The sequence below is a fragment of the Cyrtonyx montezumae genome, unplaced genomic scaffold (assembly GCF_038088225.1).
Source record: "Cyrtonyx montezumae isolate F1298 unplaced genomic scaffold, pur_monq_1.0 scaffold_33, whole genome shotgun sequence".
Taxonomy (NCBI): domain Eukaryota; kingdom Metazoa; phylum Chordata; class Aves; order Galliformes; family Odontophoridae; genus Cyrtonyx; species Cyrtonyx montezumae.
Window position 1 is genome coordinate 1,742,945 of NW_027072038.1, and position 21,267 is coordinate 1,764,211.

The 21,267-nt window shown below is 44.4% G+C and overlaps 2 protein-coding genes across 6 annotated transcripts in view; both read left to right on the forward strand.

The window, feature by feature from the left end:
* Nucleotides 1-578: 578 nt before the first annotated feature.
* TMEM230 (transmembrane protein 230) lies at nucleotides 579-7,536 on the forward strand. 3 transcript variants are annotated; one of them, XR_010622709.1, is made up of 5 exons: nucleotides 579-721; nucleotides 976-1,098; nucleotides 2,119-2,287; nucleotides 6,244-6,350; nucleotides 6,427-7,536. XR_010622709.1 is itself a non-coding variant. In XM_065745173.1 (4 exons), exons 1-3 carry the CDS (start codon nucleotides 623-625, stop codon nucleotides 2,257-2,259), a joined length of 363 nt encoding a protein of 120 aa, XP_065601245.1. In that variant the 5' UTR covers nucleotides 579-622; the 3' UTR covers nucleotides 2,260-2,287; nucleotides 6,244-6,413. The 3 variants fall into 3 exon arrangements, 2 of the variants coding, with proteins under 2 accessions (XP_065601245.1, XP_065601244.1); XM_065745173.1 differs by lacking the exon at nucleotides 6,427-7,536 and having other exon boundaries at nucleotides 6,244-6,413; XM_065745172.1 differs by lacking the exons at nucleotides 6,244-6,350; nucleotides 6,427-7,536 and having other exon boundaries at nucleotides 580-721; nucleotides 2,119-3,372.
* A 7,320-nt stretch (nucleotides 7,537-14,856) lies between these two features.
* SLC23A2 (solute carrier family 23 member 2) overlaps nucleotides 14,857-21,267 on the forward strand; it is a 49,061-nt gene continuing 42,650 nt past the window's right edge. For 2 of the 3 annotated variants that reach the window (XM_065745143.1, XM_065745144.1), the window contains exon 1: nucleotides 14,857-14,943. The gene's annotated coding sequence lies outside the window, so the exon portion shown is untranslated. Of the gene's footprint in view, nucleotides 14,944-16,392; nucleotides 16,409-21,267 lie in introns of those variants that run through there. The other variant, XM_065745145.1, reaches the window with a different exon arrangement.

Below are 21,267 nucleotides of genomic sequence, written 5' to 3' on the forward strand. Positions count from 1 at the left end.
AGAGGAATGACCCATGGTTCGTAGCCCCTTACTGCTCTTTGGTTGCTTCATCCCCTGCCCACCCCCTCGAGCTCTCTCTGACTCAAACCTCAAGCTATCCCAGGGGTGAATATCTTCATTTCACGTTGGTATTTTTTTTTTTAACTATTTTTTTTCCCCAAAATAGGTCTATTGCAAAATATCCGTCCGCTTGAAAAGCTGCTTTGTTTAGTTCTGGTTTGGGTTTATTTGGTAACGGCCCTGTTTAGAATTAGACCTCAGCCATCCTGCAGCAGGAAGCGTGACCTCGCGTGGTGAGAGCCAACGGACACGTGATATTATTCTGGAACCTGTTTGAGGTTTCAAACACATCCCACATTCACTTCATTTTGCTTTCAAATCTTGACAAAGCCAAATTCATCTACTGCAGCTACGTCCGTGCCTTTACGTTTTAGGCTTAGATATAAAGCTTCATTTAAAATAATTTGTGTAAGTGAGTTTCTTTAGGCTGGTGTCACCTTGGTGCTCTTTGTGCTTGCTGTAAGAAGTGCAGTCCACATCTTGCCCTATCATCCAGTTTGCCCTGTTATTTTTTGTCCCTTTCTGTTTTCCAGGTTCTAGCTGATGCCCGGGCCTCATTGTAATGATGCCATCAAGAACGAATCTCTCTGCTGGGATTCCCAGTAGCAAAGTGAAATATTCCAAGCTCGCCAGCACTGATGATGGATATATTGACCTTCAGGTAAAATGTGGAGAAGAAAACTGCTTTGTTCTGCTACTAAATTCCTACTGTCAACTCATTGTCGCCGTGTCCACTCGTAGGATCGTAAAGGTTGGAAAAGGTATCCAAGATATCAAGTCCAACCTCACCGTGTTCTGATCACAGAATCTCATCTCTTGCCCTCTGCCAGCTGTGGTATTCACATCCCTGATGTGGTTATAGGGGAACAACACTGAGTTAAGCTGCTTAACTTTTGGTTCTTTTTTTCCATCCAGTTCAAGAAGAGCCCACCAAAAATCCCCTACAAGGCGATTGCGCTGGCTGTCGTGCTCTTCATGATTGGAACTTTTCTCATTATCATTGGAGCCCTCCTCTTGGCTGGATACATTAGCAAAGGCGTAAGTGGATTAATTACATCTCTCATCGAGTTCTGTATTGTTTGCCCCTCCCAAAGCCAGCCACAAATTTTTACTTTCAGTGCAGAAGTCTGTAAGCAAGAAAGTAATTTGCTCTACTGCTGCAGCAGTGTTTGCTGATAGCCCTGTTCAGAATCATAGAATTATTCAGGTTGGAAAAGACCCCTAAGGTCGTCAAGTCCAACCCCAAAACCATTCCACCATGCCAGTGACCACGTCTCTCACTGCCTCATCTCCACAGTTCTTGAACACCTCCAAGGACCCCACCACTCCCTGTGCCAGTGCCTGCCCACGCTCTGAGAAGAAATTGTTCCTAATATCCAACCCTTGAGGTCTCTAGTTAGTTGGAGCTCCAGGCTGGATGGGATATCTGCCAGGACGGGCTGAGTTTCCGTGTCCCACTTGGTAGTGTGGTTTCATTTTAATGTCACACTGCTGTCTTGGTGGAAATCATGCTGGGATTGTCACACTGCTAATAAAGATCTGCTTTCTGTAGGGGATACTTGATCACCGTATAGCACGCAGCACCATTTATCTCCTCTGTACCTTTATGGTCCATTGAAAGTGGATCTGATACTTCCCATTGACGCAGTGCTTGGCATACTTCACCTTCTGCCTCGTGCAGGATGGAATTGCTTTACAGTTGGCAGCTGCTGCTTATCAGCGTGGAAGCAGCCGCATTTTGGCTGTATAGGAAGCAGTCCAGGAGCTGATAGGAGAGCTGATCTCAGCCAAGCACGTAGCACCCGGCCTGTGGTTGGCAATTTTGTAATGCGATAGTGTCGGCAGCAGCCGCCCCTCCTACCCAAAGGAAAAGTTCAGTTGAGGTTTCCTGTAGCAAGGAGCAGACCAGGAAGGCTATCAGAGCTTAGCGTGATAAAACTGGAGAGATTTCTGATCCGAGAAGAATTTTTCAGGCCAGCCCTGTAAGGATGAATAAGAAAAACACCTCGCTACAGATCTCTCCTCGTGGCACTTACATTGCTCTTCTCTCTGCTGCAGGGAACGGACCGTGCCATCCCAGTGCTCATCATTGGGATCCTCGTATTCCTCCCAGGCTTCTACCACCTGCGCATTGCATACTATGCTTCCAAAGGCTACCGGGGCTACTCCTACGATGATATCCCAGATTTTGATGACTGAATAAAGTTCTGGACAGCGTTACCATTAGGTTAGTGTTAAGTGCTGCTAGTGACCCTAAATATTGGAGGGAGCCTGTGGGATTGTAAATGGAGCATGTCATTCACAAGGTGCACCTTCCTGGTTTTGAAAATGCTTTGGGGAGGAGTTGAAAGCTTTCAGCTGGGGTGGGGATAAGGGGTTAAATATGGGAGTGACCAAAAGGATTGCAATGTTAGGTGGGAAGAACGCGTGGTTCGCTGTATTTCTCCTCTTGGGTGTAGGATGCCAGTTGCTAGTAAGAAGTTCCTGGGAAGGACAATTTTAGCTAGACAGATCCATAGTAGATAAGCCAGACAGATCCATCGTAAAGATATTTGTTTTTCTGATTGTTTCAGTGAGTTTTATTGTTTGTTTTGGTGAGGTTGTGGCTCTCCTTGGGTTTAGTGTTGCATACACTGCACATAACTTCATTTTTCTTTTTTTGCTCTCTGCCCATCCAAAATTCTTCCAATTGACTTGTGCTCATCTGGAGTAATGGAAGTCAAATGCAAACTGCACTTGTATGAGGTAACTTGCACATATTGCATTTGCTACACAACTCACTGTTGCACTGCCCAACTATTTGTTCAGCATACGTTCTTCAGAAGCAGGCTGCCTCCCATGCCACTCTTACTTTTGGCAAAATCAGCTTGTTATCCTCTAAAAGGACTTATGATGGCTGGATTTGACTTATTTTAAAGCAGATAGAAAGAGGGAGAATTGAGATCTGGTCCAGAGCTGAAGAGTCTCAGTACCTAAACCTTCATTTTGATTGGTGTGTGGGAATTGGAGATGCTTCAGTTCTAAGTGTATGTATATATGGGATTATTGTCCTCATCTGGATGATATATTGTGAATAACTCCCTAGAGAGTAAAAAGCAAGTCTGTATAGTTCGTACTGGATAAATCCTGTTTGTATTGTTAATCAGGGGAGATAGATTGGTTGCTCTGTACTTGATGCAAAGTCAGAGCTCGCTGTCTCTGAGGTGGGACTTGACCACTTGTCCCGAAGAATGGCTGTGTGACAAGATGTAGAAATGCAAGATGCAAGTGTATGTGTTTAACACAAATAAACTTCTCTATCTTCTGTGAACAAATCATAAGTTCATCTTTTTCACCTTCACGCACACATTTCAGTGTAGGTTTTGGGCGATGAGCTGAATATGCAAGCTGCTTCCAGTTTCTGATGCAGTTGCTACAATCAGGAATAAGCTTTGCTGAGCCAGCATCTTCACAACAGCTCCAACTACTCTGCAGGACCCCTGGCTCACTTGAATAGGTCATTACCCTCTGCAGAGCAGCAATGCAGTGCCCTAGGTGTGGGGTGAATGTGTGCTTAGCAGCCTGATCTGGTGGGCTGCAACTTTGGCAGAGGGATTGGAACTAGCTGGTCTTTCAGGTCACTTCCAACCCAGGCCATTCTGTGATTTGGAAGGCCAGGATTTGCTTTTTCTTTCCTCACTTTGCTGTTCTTCTTCCAGTGCTCTAGATCAAACCCAGAGCTTGAGCCAAGGTCTTCTTTATTTTAAACTCTATCTGTTCCCTGGGTTGACTTGATTCATTGGCCTGTGTGTGCCCTAGTGGTACTCTCTGAGGAATAACCAATTGAATTCAGGATCTCCCTTTTCCCTTCCCACCTCCCAAGGCAACAGCTACGCACGTTCCCTGCTCTGCTGCGTCACACTGGCCTTGGCCATCACTGGTCTCGTGTTCCTGATGGCAGCCCAGCTTCCCAGATGTCACCACCACTTAGCAGCAGCTGAAATCCCTCAATTAAAGCTGGGTCTGGCCAGAAGAGCTGCTGCTGACGCAAAATCATGAATCAGCCTTTATAAGGGGATAAGAATGTGAGTTTGTTTGGTTTGGGGAAGAGGGAGAGGAAGTGGAAGGGAAGTTTAGATAGAAAACAAGGAGCAGAGGGGAGCTGAGAGGATGCAGAAAGTTGGGAGGCCTGGGGCAACTGCAGAGGGATGAGGGAATGCAGGAGGCAGGAGAAGAATGTGCTGATGTTTCTGGAAGGATGGCAGTTTGTCTCTTTCAGGGCTGTCTGTATGAGAGAGGGACACATGGAAAATTTCCTCTGCACGGGGATATTTTATACCTATTTCTGGGGAAAATTTACTACTCAAAAAATGTAGGTCCTGATTACTTCATTCTGTGTGTTCATATATTGTATTTTAAGCATGGCTTTCCTCCAGAGTATAAACTTCCTTATGTTCAAAATTCTGTGCACTGACTGCAGTGCAGATAATACCTGCTGTTCCTTTATTTTTCCTTAGAAAACAGAGTTTATTGCAAGCATTCGTTTCCATGACGAGCACGGTCCTTTCATATAGCACTGATGCTCCTTTGGTGTAGGTTTGAGGCTAATCAGTGCTGTCAGCTCATATTTTTGTTCAAGCATTTCATGAAGGCATCATCGTTTTCCATCTAAATGAGGCTGATGCCCATACAGTGTTGTTCTGGTGCTTGAGTGCTGGGTCATGACCACAGCCTCGTGCCTGTGAAGAAATTTCTGGTTCTAGAGCGAAGCTTGACTGGTGAGCAAGGCCCAGGCTGAGCACTGATGGATTAGGGTAATACCAAATAGCTGTCTCCTATATTGAGCATCATCCATTCTGGGCGAGGCAGCTGTCTTAGATAAAAATAGTTGGCATTTATATGGCTTGATGGGGTATTGTTATACACAGAAGCTCTGCAGCAAGAACAGGCACCCAGAGTTAAGGCTTTTCTCTATTTTATGAGCACCTGCATTTATATCCTCAGTGATGTTCTGTTGCTGTGGTGTGGTGCATTTATATGATTGTTTGACTCCAGAGTCCTCAAAGAAGTCCCAAAGAAATTGCACCAAATGGAATTTGCTTTATAAAAGCAAAGACTCCTTTTAGGTCAATCTGAAGGTTATTATTGAGGAGGTGACTGCTAATTCCTCTTCTCCCACACTTTCCCTATAAAGACTCCAAATGAATGGCAAACTACTGATTCACCCAGGCCTTTACCCACCAACTTTCAGCAGCAGCTCACCTGGGACAGCTCTACAAGAAATATCCTGGGAAATGAGGGGGGTATTACAGCAATTTTCCTTGCACTATATTTGTTTCTTGGCATCGTTGCTGATCATTCTCTCTGAGCATCTCCGTGTGTTTGTTCTGATGGAGGAGGTCTGTGGGATGGGAAGAGCAGGGCTCACCGCTGGTACTGCGGTGATGGAGCAAGTGGGAGCTTGTTTCTTGGTTCTTCTTGCTGGGTTCACCTTGATTCCCTTCTCTCAGCAGTGATTTTATGTCCTTGTTGATAGGCTGATCCTTGAGGCTGGATGCTGTGCTGGTTGAGGACTGAGGACTATCTGCAGAGCGGAGTGGTTGTAACTGATTTTAGTCCTAAGCATGTATTAGCAGAAATTGTGTGAAACATCTGTGGAGATGAGGAAGAGAGAATGTGATGACTCACTTGGAGCATGTTAGATACAACCAATGTGCTCTAAATACAGCCCGAAAATGAGTGTTTTGTTTGTTCAAACATCACAATCAGCAGTGACGTCTCTAGTGCTTTTCTGGTGCCCATCACTTAGATTAGACCCTATGGTTGGGGTCTGCTTTCTTTCTGTCAACTGCAGTTAGTGAAATTCAGCAACATTTGCCACTGAGAAGCTCAGTGCTATCATGCCACTTTTATAGCAATATGGATTTTGCTTAGCATAAAAGAAGACATAAAAGCCCCGCAGGGCAGGAAGAAATGACTTGGCGCAACAGTTCTGTCCCATCTAATCAGATTTGTGCTACACTCCACTTACGCTGAGGTCTAAACGAGTTTCTCCACACTCCTCCCCCTTGTGCTTAGTCCTTAAAAGTCCCCGACATCAGCTCATTCATACAACCACTCCTCACATCTTCTGCCTCTCCCTAAGCTGCTACCTTAAGCTTTCTCCTCACCCTTCCCTTTGGGCATCTGTCCTGCCCTTTCCAGCAAGATCTCCACCAGCAAAGCACCTCCAAATCCCCTTGACTTCTGCCTTTCCACTGGGCATGTTTCCCATTGCTGTGCTCTGGAGCTGCAGCTCATCGTTTTAGTGGGTAAGTGCAAGTTGTCCATTTTCCCCTGTCTTTATCTAGTGAAAACTGCAGGCAAACTAGCTTCTTTTTCCTAGAGCTCTGCATTCAGCCCTGTCTGGCATGCTGTGCTCTGTGCTTGCAGTATGAAACGTTGATGTGCGTGGTCACAGGGCTTCCTTGCTCCTTCCTTGCTACACAAACAGCTTGAGATTTTTAGGAATGCTGTGTTTAACTAAAAATAGTCCAGACAGTTCAGTGAACCATGAGAGATTCCTCCCTCGCAAGAAAACTGGCTTTGTTCTGAAAAGGAGCCAGGGGTCAAGGGAAAAGGGAAAAAAAAACCTGTGGAAATAAAAAAAAGGGTTGATTGTGGATTAGAAGTGATTGTTTTCAAATAATTTTATTGACCTTTTGCTGCTTTCATTTGACTGTTTTTCTTCACCAGTCTCAGGCTTTGTTTTGTGCTGGTTGGGTATGGGTTACGTGGAGGTTTTTGCCTTCCTGCTTTGACCTCTGTCTGTGAAGGTGTTGAGAAAAAGCTTTTAATTGGAAGTAAGGCCATTATTAAGGCCATTATTTCTGTGGCCACAGGCAGAGCTTACTTACGACAAGAATCAGGAAGCCAACATTTCCTCTACATTGTACTTGTGTTGGACACTGAGCCACTGATGGTAACGTGGACCTACAAGATTCATCTGTAACTTTTCCTGTCCTGCTGCGATTACAGTAAGGAACAACACTGCCATTAGTTGTCTTTGAGAAGGCACCTTCTGCTCCTGCAAAATGGAAGTTTTGGCACAGAAAGCATAAATTCTGTGGAGGAATCACCATTTAAGCCTGGGCTTGCAAAACAGAGAAGAAAATCCACCAGTCACCACTAATTAATTTTATTTTGAAATATTTACTTGGACTGCAGTAGTAGCTGCACTTAAGCCTTTAAAGGATTAACTGTCTGCTACTCGTTTGTGCCTGCAACCATTTATTTAAGCTGTTGCTGCAAATCATGCTGTTAACCTGTCAACCAAGGATTTAACCTTCCTTTCCTTGTTGGTGAGAAATGCGTGGTACACGAAGTCGTGCTGATGTGATAGGGAACTTCTTGAGGGAGCCCAGCAGAAGGCACAAACACAATCATGGACATGGAGCACGACTCTCAAGAGGGAAGGCAGAGAGTCCTGGAGCTCAACATTCATCTCTGTGCTTTTCAATGTGCTCTTACCAAGGGCAAATAACTCCTCAATCTCTTGTTGACCCATCAAGTCAGGTGCAGTGTTTTCATTGCACTGCATCCCATCATTTTGTTGCATTTGTCATATATTGTGCATTGTGTTTAATGCAAGTGGTCCACTTGACCAAAAGCTACCAGTGAAGAGTTCACTCATGCGAGAACATCAGACTCTGAGCTGAAAACTATATCCAGCAAAGGAGGTCAGGTGGATTTGGAAAAACTTCTTGCAGAAAGCTGACATAAGTGCTGGGACAAATTCTTTGCTGACAGTAACTAACTTCAGTTAGAGGGGTCCATTTGATAACAGACCATCTGCAAAAGGGGTTTGGAGAAGAGATTTCTAGCCTGCTCAGTACCTTATATTGCAATCTCACCTCAGCAGGGATCACTTCTTATGCTTACACACATAAGTGTATGCAGTATGAAAGCAAAAAATAGCAGGTCCTTAAACGAGTGAATACTTATTAGCATCATTATACCATTTTTCTATAAGTTATGTCCATTAAAATCGCTATTAAAAGTCTACCAGTTTCTACAATATAATTTTTTCTTGCCTCTCACCACTAACAGTGCGAATAGAAGCAGGACGTCTTCATCACAATGTTAAGTGGTTTTTCTCCAGACAGGTATCTCATTTTCTCTGTACTGTAAGTCAAGTGACTCTTCTCTGAATTTTACTGCATGAGAACAGGGGCAGGATTGCAATGCAGCATTTCAAATGCTTGGCTAAAAATAGGCCAGTGGATGGTCTCTAACCTCAAGTACTAGATTTGCAAACGTTCCTCTTTGTTGTGTGACCACATTTTCAGTTGCTGAGAAGATATTTCAGAGTTCAACATGCAAACAGCTCCTGTTTTAATCCTCACATGAAACAAAGGAGAATGTCTATCTTTGACTCACATCCACAGCTGTATGAGGCACTGAATGCTTGAAGCTGATAGCCTGCTCCTCTCCAGGGAGTTTATCATCCCTTTAGGAGGGTCAGTGCATCAGGACACTTCCCATCCTTCCTTTCTCATTGAACCAGGAGGGAATCCAGGCTGGGTGCATGTCCTTTCTCCCACATCTGCTGGAGGGAAAATAATCTAGCAGTGGGAAGACAGTCCAGAGCTTGCAAAAACTCCTCTTCCTTACATATCAAACTGGCACAAATTATGAGTAGTGGAGAGGTCAGACTTCAGGCAGGGAAGGAGTTAACCTGAGGAAGGGCAGTTTGCTGGGGAGAAGTTGGAGTTCATTGTTCCGGGCTCTGCTGTGGATTTCCTTTTTGTCCTTTCATCTCCTCGTGTTTTGGCTCTCGTCACAAGAGGCTGCTTCTCTTTCCTTTCTCTATTTCTGTCTGGACTGTGAGCCCTTCAAGGCATGGACTGTACCTTAACCTCTGTGCAGTGGTACAGTGGGAAAGCTCCCTCAGTAGGGAACTATAAATAGCAAGCCCATCCAGCCCTGTGGCATCCACGCTTGCTCTCATTGCCTAGTTTGCACTCCTGTGACAAGCGTTAGTTCAGCTGTCAGGGAAAGAAGGAACTGAAAAATATTGCCTCAGACAGTTTCCAGCTCTCGATTTACCCACCGAGCTCTGGTTTGGGCCCAGCTCTCCCTTCTGCCTCAGGGAGTTCTTCTTTTTCCAGCCAAGTGAGTTACGATTCCCATAAAGCATCCACCCAGTGTGATTCGCACAGTTCAATTTCAGAAGAAGCTTTTACAGGGCTTGTTGTGGTGCCGTTTCCAACTTTGACTCATGCCTCAGCACTACACTCAATTATTTTGTCTCCTGTTCCTTGCTAGAGGGGGCTGATTCTGCAACAATCACTTTTCTATCATTCCTGACATCACTGCGTGTTTTTGTTACCGTACATTCATGGGATGAACCAAATGAGTCACGGGCAGATCGCAGATAAAAGCGATGACAACATCCAAGACCATCCTTCCTCTCTGAACAGACTGTAGATGTCCTTTCAAAATTGCTTGCAAGTGGGTTCACGTAATTAAAAGTTTAAGACAGGGATTGTCTGCTATCGCTTCTCTGCTGAGATACGAGCAAACAACCACAGAAGTGCTGCTGCCCTTTACAAGGCAAAGGATCTTTATTTGATTCCCAGTGGAGGTGACTTAACCTAACCTATTTTACACTGTGCTGCAGAAGTCCTCTAATGGACTTCCAAATGATTTTCACACAGCACGATGTCCACACCCTTTTGGAAGTGAGTTAAGTGGAAATAAGTCACTTTCTGGCCTGGCTCTGTCCATACACATTTGTCAACGGAAGCTCTGTTTGTTGCCACAGCTTTGAACAGCAGCCACTCATGAACTTGATGTAAGATGGCAAAACTCAGCTTGTCTGCTGCCTGGACACCATTGCTTCCAGTGACACAGGCTTCATCTGATGGGTGGCTGCAAGCAAGATGCTACCGTGAATGTGGATGAGCAAAGCAAAAATGTCAAGTGGTGTTAGCCACGTGCTTCTTGCAGTTCCTTTTCTGCTGCCACAGTGTCTCAGGGTCAGGAGACGTGGCTCCAGCAGTTCAGCAGTATTGGCAGCTGGAAGCTGACAGAAAAAGGGAACAAGGAGGATAAATGCATGCTGTTTTCCTGCTTCTGTTCTTCCCAGTGTGCGAGGACTCCCTATTGTTTGTGAAAAGAGGACGAGGAATGAGTTCTGAGATTTATACCTAAGTCTGTCTTCTCCATCCTCTGCCGTATGCAGGCCTTAAACTTGAATCAGCAAGTTCAGTCTCATCTCTTTGGTACAGCCCCTGAGGTACCAGACACAACAGCATCAAGGAAATTAGCTTCTCATCCAGAGCATGAGCTGTCCAATTGAGTTAGTGTTACTGTAAGCGTTCACTATTACTTGCACTTCCCCACACTTGCCAGCAACATTTTGATGAATATTGTGTGGCCCATGCAGCAACGTGATCTGAACAGCCCTACTGTGAGAAGCACAGGAAGCTCTTCTGGGTTGTTCTGCCAGAATCTGGACTCCATTTGCAGAGTGTTTGCATACACAAAAGCAAAGGAGGGTCTCCTTTCTCTGAAAGCTATCAGAGGGAAAACCATCTTGATGAGAACAGTAGGGATCCAGCAATTTTGCAGCTATGCAGAATTTTTCTTTGCTTATTGATTTATTCCATGAATTCTGGCAACTGTAACTTTGCAGCCCCTGCTATTTATCTTTCTATATAGCAAGCACAGCAGTACATCTCCCTCTCAGATCTCTGGCTGAAGCCTCAGTAATTTGAGTACTTGGACCAAAGCAGACTGAGATCCTTGGACCAAAAGACCTATTGCTATTAGGAGCACTTAGCACTAATTAAACCTCATAAAAACTCTTCCTGGGTCTCAGAATCTCCATTCTGCAGATGACAAAATTGAGGATTTAGCTCAGATCAGGAAGTATGTTGTTAAGTTTTTTAAATACCCCTTAGAATTATTATTATTATTATTTTTGCTAACTCTAGTTCCATATAGCACTGTGGGGGAAGGAAAACACAGCAATCAAGTCACGACTGTCCACAAGATCAACTAAAAATCTATGTAGGTCAAGGAAAACTGGAGTGGTATTTTCCACTAGGTGGTGGTAGACAGCATTTCTTAAGAAGGATTATTCACTCTCCTTATAGAATCGGCACCCAGGGTCTGCTCAGTTCAGTGTTGTCTTCACTTACTCCATACTCCAGAGGAAGAAGAAAAACTGTCCCAGCTGGGGACCTACAAACTGCCTTTTCTCAGGCTCCTTTCTGCTCTTAGGCAGCTGTGGATTTTGTTTTTATTTTGTGTAATCCAGCAGAGGTACTTCTATTTATTATCCATATATATGTTCCGTGCTGTGCTGTTCTAAACTCCTGAACACCACCTCTGGGATTCATAGAAAATACTGTCAGTGTGATTGAGGCAGACTTCTGTTATTAGATAGATAGATAGAGATATATATATTATTTTCTTGCTTTTTTGACAAAGTAAGATAGGCAATTGGAAAATTCCTACGGATCCCCAGACCCAAAACAACCATCTCTGGATATAACTGGATCTGAAGTTGTAATTTACTCTTCTGGAGATCCTGTACTCAGATCAATGACTCATGTCCAAATGGAGGTGACGTTTCTGTTTAAACTGGGAATTTTGAGTAAACAGAGGAGATGCCAGCCAAAAAGACTTCAGCATTTAAATTTATGCCAGTAACCTACGCACTGCATCTCAAGAAAGCCCTGACCTTCTGTAGTCCTGTCCTTACCACTTTATTTTTACAGAGCCATGAAGAAAAAAACAAAATAAAACTGGCATGAGTGGAGAACATACTCATTAGTTACCCAGACTATCACAGTAATATTGTGTTCTCCAGCTGCAGAGACACCTAACTGGACACCCAGCTCAGCAGACTTCTAGTTTCACAGGGGCACAACCTCACCACAAAATCAAGTCCCTGCTTGCATGCTGTTGTTGAGATGATCCAGTGATTCAAAATCACAAAACACTATTTGCTCATGTATTCACTAATTGTTACTACAGCGATTACATTAATACTATAATATGTATCCTGCATTATGAAAGCAAGCATAATGACCGATTAGCACAAACCACAGAGGGAGGAATCAGGATTACAGGACTGTTTGTCTCAGCTGAGGAACTCAGCATTTTAGGAGTACTTAAAGGAATTGGTAGGGCAATTACAGGAGGGATTCGGGAGATGTATTTTAGATGGACAGGTATTTCACACTGGTTTAACTGGGACAAGGGACATAAGCCTTCTGTGGAGACTTGGTGTCTGGATGCAGCAACACTTCACCTGTTCAGGCAAATCCAGGTGAGCTCTGAGGACCTCACATCTCTCCCCTTCTGATAATCTCCTAGATTACATATAAAGGAAAACAACAAGAGGAAGGTCATTCCTTTGAAATCTCCAAGATTTGCACACTACATGATTAATGGCTGCTAATTTCCCTTGATAGCCTTTATACCTGCTGTTGTTATGAAGGACACGCAAATGCACATCCCGTATCTCTGATCTCTCCAACTTGTTTATGAACCCATGAATCATTCGGGCTGAAAGCGACTGAAAGTGTTTATAAAAGACCTCATTTTAATAATGAAGAACATACATGCCAATAATCCCAGCAAAATAACTTACACTTCAGCATTAGGGCAGCAGGACCACACCATGTGGGCTCACGGTTCTAGGGGATCTAATTGTGTCCAACTCAATTTTTAGAGCGCTAAATTAACATTTATCATCCTTCCTTTGCTCATCCTTGGAATTATTTTGACCTTGAGGTCTCTATCTGTTACATTTCAGGCTGACTTGTGAGCTTCCCACTTGCAGATTTCTTTTTGGCTTGCCTGAATTTCAATCTGCAGTCTTCAACTGAGGGATGCCACATTGGCAAAATTAGAATATTTATTTGTGAATCTGGATTAAAAAATAATAAAATTATAGAGCTGTGGCTTTGCGAATGATTTCTGAACACAAGTCCTCATAAGGAGACTGAATCACAGGTACATACAATCCATCTTCCTATACAAACTCCTGTCAGTGGTGAAACTGCTGCAGTCTCAATCAATCTTGCAATACTCAGATGTCTCTTTTGTCGTGGCTGCACACTCCTCTGCCCTAACAAACGAAGTCTATTAATGTTTAAAAGCTGCAATTAAATATATGTATATGTTTGGGTTAAAGCCAAGCACTGAGTAATGCTAAGGGATCGATACCCATAGTCAAGAGCATATAAAGCAGAAAAAATGTGTTTTGCCTTATCTGTGTCCTATACAGTTCTCCATATGTTTCATTTTAAAGCCTTTTAGAAGCTTAACAAGGAGAGTACCTCAGTGAACGTGGAACTAAACGATGCACAAGGATAAGAAACACAAATGCTCCAGGGGCCTCATAGAGTCTACAGTCTTAAAATAAGCTCCTGGGTTTTAGTGGGATCCGATGAAACCCTCTTTACACGGGCAGTGGATGGAAGGGGTCAGACAGCTGGTGAGCAAATACTCAGTAAACACTCTGAGCAGCTGAACTCTGCAAACAGCGACTATTAAGGCAAAGACCTGGAAGATCAACAAAGAATTGCAGGTCTGGGTGAAATGATGCAATGGATTATACTTAGTGTCATTGGTCTGGGGAGCAGAGGTTTTCCTATCGACTTGGTTTCCTGTTACAGCTACAAGGCACCTTAATCAAATAACAAAGTGGGCTGGTTTGGGGAGAAGGCTCAGCATCAGTCAATATTATCTCAAGGACACCTACTGTAAATTAGCACACTGCTGCTTGAAGCAGAGCTTTGGTGTGGGAGAAAAAGTAGAAATTACTGGAGATAGCAGTAGCATGTGGCTTCCCAGAAGCACAGTGAGATATTAAAGATCGAGTGAGCCAATGGATCCCAACACATCTGAGAAGTGTATGTACTTGAAAAGGGCAGAAGACAAATTAATCAGAGAACTATAGAATTGCATTACAGCTTAGGTTGGAGGGGACCTTAAAGATCATTAGCTTCAGCCCACTACTTACCATGGGCCAACTGCTACCATGATCAGGCTGCCCAGAGCCCCATCCAGCACCTGTAGAGATGGGGCATCCACAACCCCTCTGGGCAAAACAAAAGCAAATTACCAGTATCAAAATCAATTAGGAATGTCAAATTCTTTTTGCCAGCAGGCTCAGGGAGAAAGCATACACCTCTTCCAATGTGGGTTATTGGAGCAGCAGCAGTCTGCCATGGGTCTGTGCTCCAGGGGCTGATGTGTCCATCTCTCCTCTAGCAGAAAACTCTGAAAATCTGAGGAAAACTGAGATTTTAGTGAGACTCTTAACCAGCAATTCTAGAGTATGTGGCGGTGGTAGGGGATCTTATACTGAGGGTCCCCACTTCCTCAGAGGGGAGAGCGAATAAATATTCCCATTCACTTCTATTAGAAAAGCTGGGGGTCTATTTGTTTATTTATATTTCCCATTTAAATCGAATGAACTCCTCCCTGCGGAAGAAAAATAGAAAGAAAAAAAAGAGGCACGGGCTGAGTGCAGCCGGTACCAATACCATTTTCATTTTGATTGTTGGGGGTGGGGGGGCAGGAGAGTAAACCCCACACTCGCACACCATAGCGATGCACCTCGGGAGGACTCGGTCCGCCCCATGGCACGGCCCCCGCAGCCATCTCCCGGCCACCGCGGGACTACCATGGCGGGCGGGCACTGAAGGGCTGAAGGCGCCGGGCGCCATCTTGCCGGGGGGCGGAGCGCGGCCCGTCCCGCCCCGTGCTCTGCCTGTCGGGGCGGCCCCGGCCCTGCTGTACTCCCCGCTGCCGAGCCGAGGGGTGTGGAGTGTGCTGCGGACGAGTGTCTGCTGTTGCTGCCGACACAGCTTCCAGCGCCATTGCCTTCCGCTATGGCAGGTGAGCCCGTCCTCCTCCTCCTGCCGCGCTGAGGCAGCAGCCCGGCGGGCGCCTCCCCCATGGCGCCGTCCCCTCAGCCACGCGCCGCCGCCCGCTGTCACCTCCACCCGCTGCCCTCCGTCTCCCCCTCAGCCGTACCCTCTCCTCCCGCCGCCTCCACCATGTTGCGGGGCTGCGCTTCACCTTGGCCTGGTGGCTGCTGTGCCATCCGCATTTCCTTTTTCTCATTATTATTATTATTATTTTCCCTTATAAACCTCTCCATGTTATCGTCCTCGGGGTGGGGGGGAAGGGGGTATCCTCCGTGAGGTGGGCACCTGCGGCCGCAGCCACCTGCCCGTGGGTGCGGGTACGGCTGTGGGCGTGGATGCTATTTCCACGGATATCTTCGTGTGTCACGCGTCTTTTTTATCTATTTATGTGTAATATATTTTATTATCGCAAACAAAATGGGTGGCAGAGCCGTCGGCTTGAGAATGGGGGGTTGGAAATCAATGCAGGTTATCCCCCCCCCCCAATCTCCATCCTTCGCTCCTATCTGTCTGATCCCATTCTCATGATGCGCTTTGAGGGTTTTGTTTTATTATTATTTAAAATGGTTGGGGCTTGTGGGCTGTGCAGCTCGAGGCATGTCTGTTATCCGTTCCTATTTCTGTCTGTGAGCCCCGCTCGGCGTCGTGCACAGTTCCCTTTTGTTTTAAGGTGTGTTTTGGTGGAGCCCGGTGATGCGGGCAATACGGAATGCCCTAACAAAAACCTCGTCAAGCACCTTTGGTTGGGTTTCATTACCTAACGAGTAATGCCTCAGTACCTGCATTGTGCCTTTCTGCCCTTAGTGGGTTTGTCGTAAAGGATGAGCGTGTAGGCAGAGAGATTTCTGTCCCTTCATTTTGAAGCATCATTGTCATTTTGTGGGCTCAGAGCACGGGCGCTGAGCTTTGGGAGTTTGCTCTTCGCATATCCCCTCTGCAGATGGGTTTGTGGGGCTGAACCCAATACGGAGCCAGCTGCCACTGGAGCCCATAGAAAATTCTGGCAGGAAAGAGAAAAATCCCCAAATGTCTTTAAGACAAAGTGTAAATCTTCTGTGATATCAATTTGGCCATCTTATTGCCTGTTCATAACTCTCTGTATCAGAGTTCAGTGCCAAGTAAATGCGAGGCTTGCTGTTGAACTTGACCACTGAAGTAATGCTCTGTTCTCATGGGGAGCTTAAGACATCTGTATATCCCCCCTGCATCATGTTGTTTCCTTACTTGAGTGAGCTTTAAATTCCCCAGTTTAAGCTTAAAATAGGAGCTGGTAGTGGATAGTGGGTTCTGCTGGCACCCAGAGTTTGATGCAGGCTGGAAAACCAAGTGGAGAAGCAGAACAAACGCTGGAGCAGTCTGTTGGGAGTGCTGCACCCTTCCAGAGCAAGACGCCAGCACTGCACACCTTGATCTACTGAAAGATTTCATTAGAGGTAAGGGATTATCACAGCAAGGAACTCAGATTAGTAAAGTGTAAAATAATCCTGGAGATACGTAGAACAATTGGATTTGTAGTTGATGAGCTTTTGTAACTGCGCTCCCAGGTTTAAGTCGTGATCCACGTAGCCTGAAATTGTAGCAGTGTTAACCAGGAGTTGCGCTGGAACAGATTCAGCCTTGGGTTAGCAGTGAGGTTGAACAACCCCTGAGATTTTTATCGTGGATTTAAACTAGCCTTCGGCTTTGGGAAAGATGCAAATTGGAGTTGAGAATGTCTTGTCGGAGCCCTGGGGATAAGGGAAGGAGCTGGGGTGGGTTGGGTCCTGCCTGTTCCTTAACAAGCCAAGTTTTTGGGGTTTAAAATCCATCCCAGTCTGTCACGTGTCTTAAACTCTGCACTCAGCTAGGGTGAGGTTTGATGCATGTTTTCTCAAAGGCATCGGCCCTCACATTGAGTAGATGTAAAGAGGTGCTGCTGGTGCTCAAAGATGTCACGGAGCTTCTTGGGGTTAGACCATGAAAGCTTACATTTTGTGTTGCAACCAAAGTTACGTGGGGAATTTTAATCTGCTCTGTTGGTACCTTAAGCCACAGGCATGTAGATCTCATTTTTATTATTATTTAGACTGCTAATAGGAGAATTTACATCTTCTGTACTAGATGCTAACAGGGAGCTGAATTCCACTAGAGAAATAAGAGTCGTGGGGTTGTTTGTTGGCTTTTTTTTTTTTGGTGTTGCTGGTCTGGAGACTGTTTTCTTCGGGAGGAGTTCAGGATACTGATGGTATTTGGGGAGGTGGGGAAACCAATCCAAACAGGACGTGGTATGACGGTGGGTTTTCCTCATGTTTGTTTCAGGGGCTTAGTAAGAGGATGGTGCATTTGTGTGCAGTACTACTTCTCAGTTTGAAAATAAGACAGGTTGGGTTTTCATTCTTTGAGCCTGTCTGCGTTTTTTTTTTTTTCTCCGATTATGTCCCAAAGTGTTAAATTAACATCCTCTGTAGCCTGGGCTTTCTTACAGCGCTGAGTGGGGCTTAGTGGAGTGCTCTGTATGCTGTTCAGAACTACCCGACTGCAGCTTTGCTCGTCTTTAGTATGGATTCCTGAGGAAGTGGCTGCTAAACTGCCCTAATGGCCCAGTCTGACCTGCTGCTGTTGAACTCTTCTGATCTGTGGTCAAAGGGAAGGAAAGCAGCACGCCCTTGTGAGCTGTTTCAGTTAAGTGCAGTGTCCTTTGCAAGGTGCTTTTGGAAGGGTTTATTCCTTTCGATATCTTTGTGTGAACCACGTACAAAAATTAGGAAGAAAACCCAAGACCAAAAAGATTCTTCTGGAGCCATTTTCTCTGTAGATTTATCTTACTTTCAAACACTCCTTGAGACGTTTATGGTAGGAAGAGAAAATGCAGATGGCTGCAGGAAGCAGTTTCTCTGCATTGACGATGATGGTTCATGTATTACCAAAAAATTTATTTGTATCAAGTGCTCTTATTTATGGAGCCTTAGTGGTCATGAAACGGCCTGACTGCAGTTACAGTGTGGTTTATTTGACTTGAAAGCTGCAGGAAGAGAATATTGGCAGTCAGGATGAGTAAAGAGATGTGCAGCATGATGGAGCCTAAGGCAGCATTAAAGTAAATCATTTAAAATGAAAGCTATTTGCCATGTTTCTGAGCTGTTCCCAGGGATGGATTGCATTAAAACATTGTGCTAACTTTGTGATGCTGTGTCGTGCTTCTGTCAGATCTGGGGAGCATGTTTCTTACAAACGTGTTATGGTTAAATGTTTCTAACTGGTAGAAGTGGTCTTATGACAGTTTGGTTAAAGAGAGAAAAGTCTGATGGTAGGTTATGGGAAGGAAATGTCTACTATCCACGTGTTCTTCAGTTAGGGAAGGATCTTCATTGGGAATTTCTTGTTTTGGTAATTTGGCCATGAAAGGAGAAGTGGTACCTCCTTAGGAAAGGGTTGGGCTGTTGACACATTGCTGGCAGTGGTGGGGAAAGGAAGGAAGAGGGGAGAGGAGTCCCTGTGAAGTCTCCTGCTTTAGCTTTATACCTTGCACTCGATGTAAAAAGTTTGCAACTTCCCTTTCCAAACATAACAAGAAGAATGTATATAGCATCAGAAGTACCCTGTGCATAGTAACGTGCTGTGCACATCCTGTCTTCTGCTCTCCCAATGTGCTTTAGGAGATTAGATATTGACAAACAGTTTTTCAGTGCTGGATGTTAACATCAGTCCAGTACCAAATCAATGTCATGCGCACCATGCGTGATGGCATGGTTGAATGTACACTATGGAGACCAGTGTATCTTCCTCCTTTGAATGAGTGATGCTTTGATCTTGTACTTGCGTCAGCAAAATGCCAGAGGAGATGAGCTCTGTCTGAGGGTTTTATTTTTGAGCTTTGTCTGATGGTTGTATTTTTTTAAGGAGCAGATTTGTCCATTTGCCATTGTGTTGAGGAGCTGAAAGTAGCAATGAGGTACCTGTAAGTGTGTTGAGCTTTTAGGGTCTGTGGCAGCAAGACCAGCATTCATTTATGCACATGCATACATCTATACAGTAATCACGTGTGGATTTAACCAGTGTTAGCTTGCTGTGCCCCTTATGACTAGAGACATTGTTAACTTTGTACTGTTTCCTTTAGGCTGAAGTTGCTTGAAATATGAGTATAAATATGAGGTTGACTCACCATGGTGATGGTTTTGAAATGGGATGACTCATGGGACAGATATCAAATGGCTGCATGACCCCCAAAGTTCTTGTCTGAATTTCTTTTCACATCAAATTATTGCTGTGCCTGTCATATGAACAGTTGGCTGAAGCATTTTGAGACTGCACTGTAGACAGGAATGCTGTCGTAGCAGGCAAGTAAAAAAGGATATTTAAGGGATTTCTGTGCACTTAAATTCCTAGGCATTAGCCTTGTGTGTAGATTCCTTGAGTAAGTTCAGGCTATAAAAGTAGTAACACATTTTAGTTGGGTTTACCCTTAATTGTTGCATGGCCATGAAATCGCAGCCTGAGGCAATGCTTTAGTGGCATGCTGGCTGTTACTCTGCTTGGAAAGTTATAGAAGTGAAGAGAATAAGGGGCAGTTAGGGAGATTGAAGAAGAAGGTACCCAAACCAGTCGGTCTTATTTGTTTATGTGATGGGGTGGTTCATGTGCTGGTCGTTTGCACCCAGCTTTCAGTGCTCTGCAAATCCATGAGAAGAAGGTGCTCCCTAATGCAAATCTGACTTCTTGCTTTTGCTCTTAGTTACATTTGTACTTGGTACTTGTGGTTTTCTTGTACAAAGTGTAATGATTTTCAGGGCTTCTATTTTCTGGTCTCTTGCCTTGCATTTCAGTATATGGGGTTAGTGTTTTGTTGTGCTTGTGGGAAGAAAGTGCTTATGTATATATATTCTCATCAGTACTCAAGGTTGTATTGATTACTTAAGGAAAATAAAATCTTGTTTATTTGCCTGCCTTGTGATAAAGTTAGACTATGTCTAAATATGTGGCAGGAAAAACCCTGAGTTCTGCAATTTTTACTCCATGTATCACTGTAGGTCTCTGTATTCAGAGTCTTACCGTACCTGAGCAAAGAAAACATATCCTTTCTTTTGCATATGTTTATGAAAATTACTGCTCGTGGAAGCACCAGCTGCAAAATGAATTGTTTCTCCAAGCTGGCATGGATGTTCCTGATTCCAGAAACGTTTCCTTGAGTGTACTTCAATAGATCAGAGCTTCTGATAAAGGTTTAAACAGCTCTCGTTTCTGTCAAGTGTTTCACTGTGAATGTGCCAAACCCAAGGACCAATTGGGCTCCAGGCTGATAAAAAGAAAAAAGATTAAAATGGAGCTCCCTGCTGTGCAGAACAGTAAGGCATAGCTGTGTTATTCTCATGCTGTTCTGTGTCCTTCATGAAGAGGAACAGCAACAGGTATTGGTTGTTTGCTGGTGCTGGAAGTGGATATTTGTGTTGGTATCATTCAGTTTTGTGTGTGAAATGCTCAGTCTATGCTGAGCATAACAGCTATTATCATCGTGATAGTTATTAACAGTGTAATTTTATAGGGCTGTGCTGTTGTATTCAGGCTGTTAGGCATTTGTTGCTTATATGTGGCATATTTTGGCTTGTAGTTGCTTTTAAAACCCAAAAGAAAGGGGGGGGGTGAGGGGGAGGGGGAGATGGTTATTTAGAAAGAATAGAAAATAAGAAGTGTTCTCTTTTTATTATAGTAATTAAGATAGTGGATCTGTTTACTTGCTCTATTTATTTGTTCTAGCTGGAAAGTGAAGAATGAATGAGAGCAGATTCTAGATGGAAAGAGAAATATGAATGAGAGCTGCTCAGTTTGTGGTGTATTGACCTAAGAGCACAGAAAATCTGTCTTGACATAAGATAGCATCTCTGGTGCTGCGTGGCCATACTGCTTGCTCTCCCCTGGACCACTAGCCACGCAGTGAGGTATGAACTCTGAGTCAGGCTTTCCAGTGAGCTGGTGTTGTCATTGCCTGCCTCTCTTGTTTGTAGATAACAGAAGATGGACCCAAGTTATTGCTGCTGTGCTGTGTAAGCCCTTCTCATAAAGACACCGATCTGAAGAGATCCTTCAGCAGAAGGAAAGGAGCTCCTGTAATTTTGAGCTCTTGTAAATATCCATTGCTAATGAGCCTTCCTTTTTAGAAGGGATTGAAAATGTTTGGTGCTTTTCCTGAAGGTGTCTAATAAGGCACGATCGAATTGAGTCGGTTAAGCTTCCTGTTGAGTTTCTTGGTATAAACGAGCTTAAACCCCACAGATTATCAGGCCTTGCCCCTTGGCTGTTCTGTTTTGGTGAGGATGTC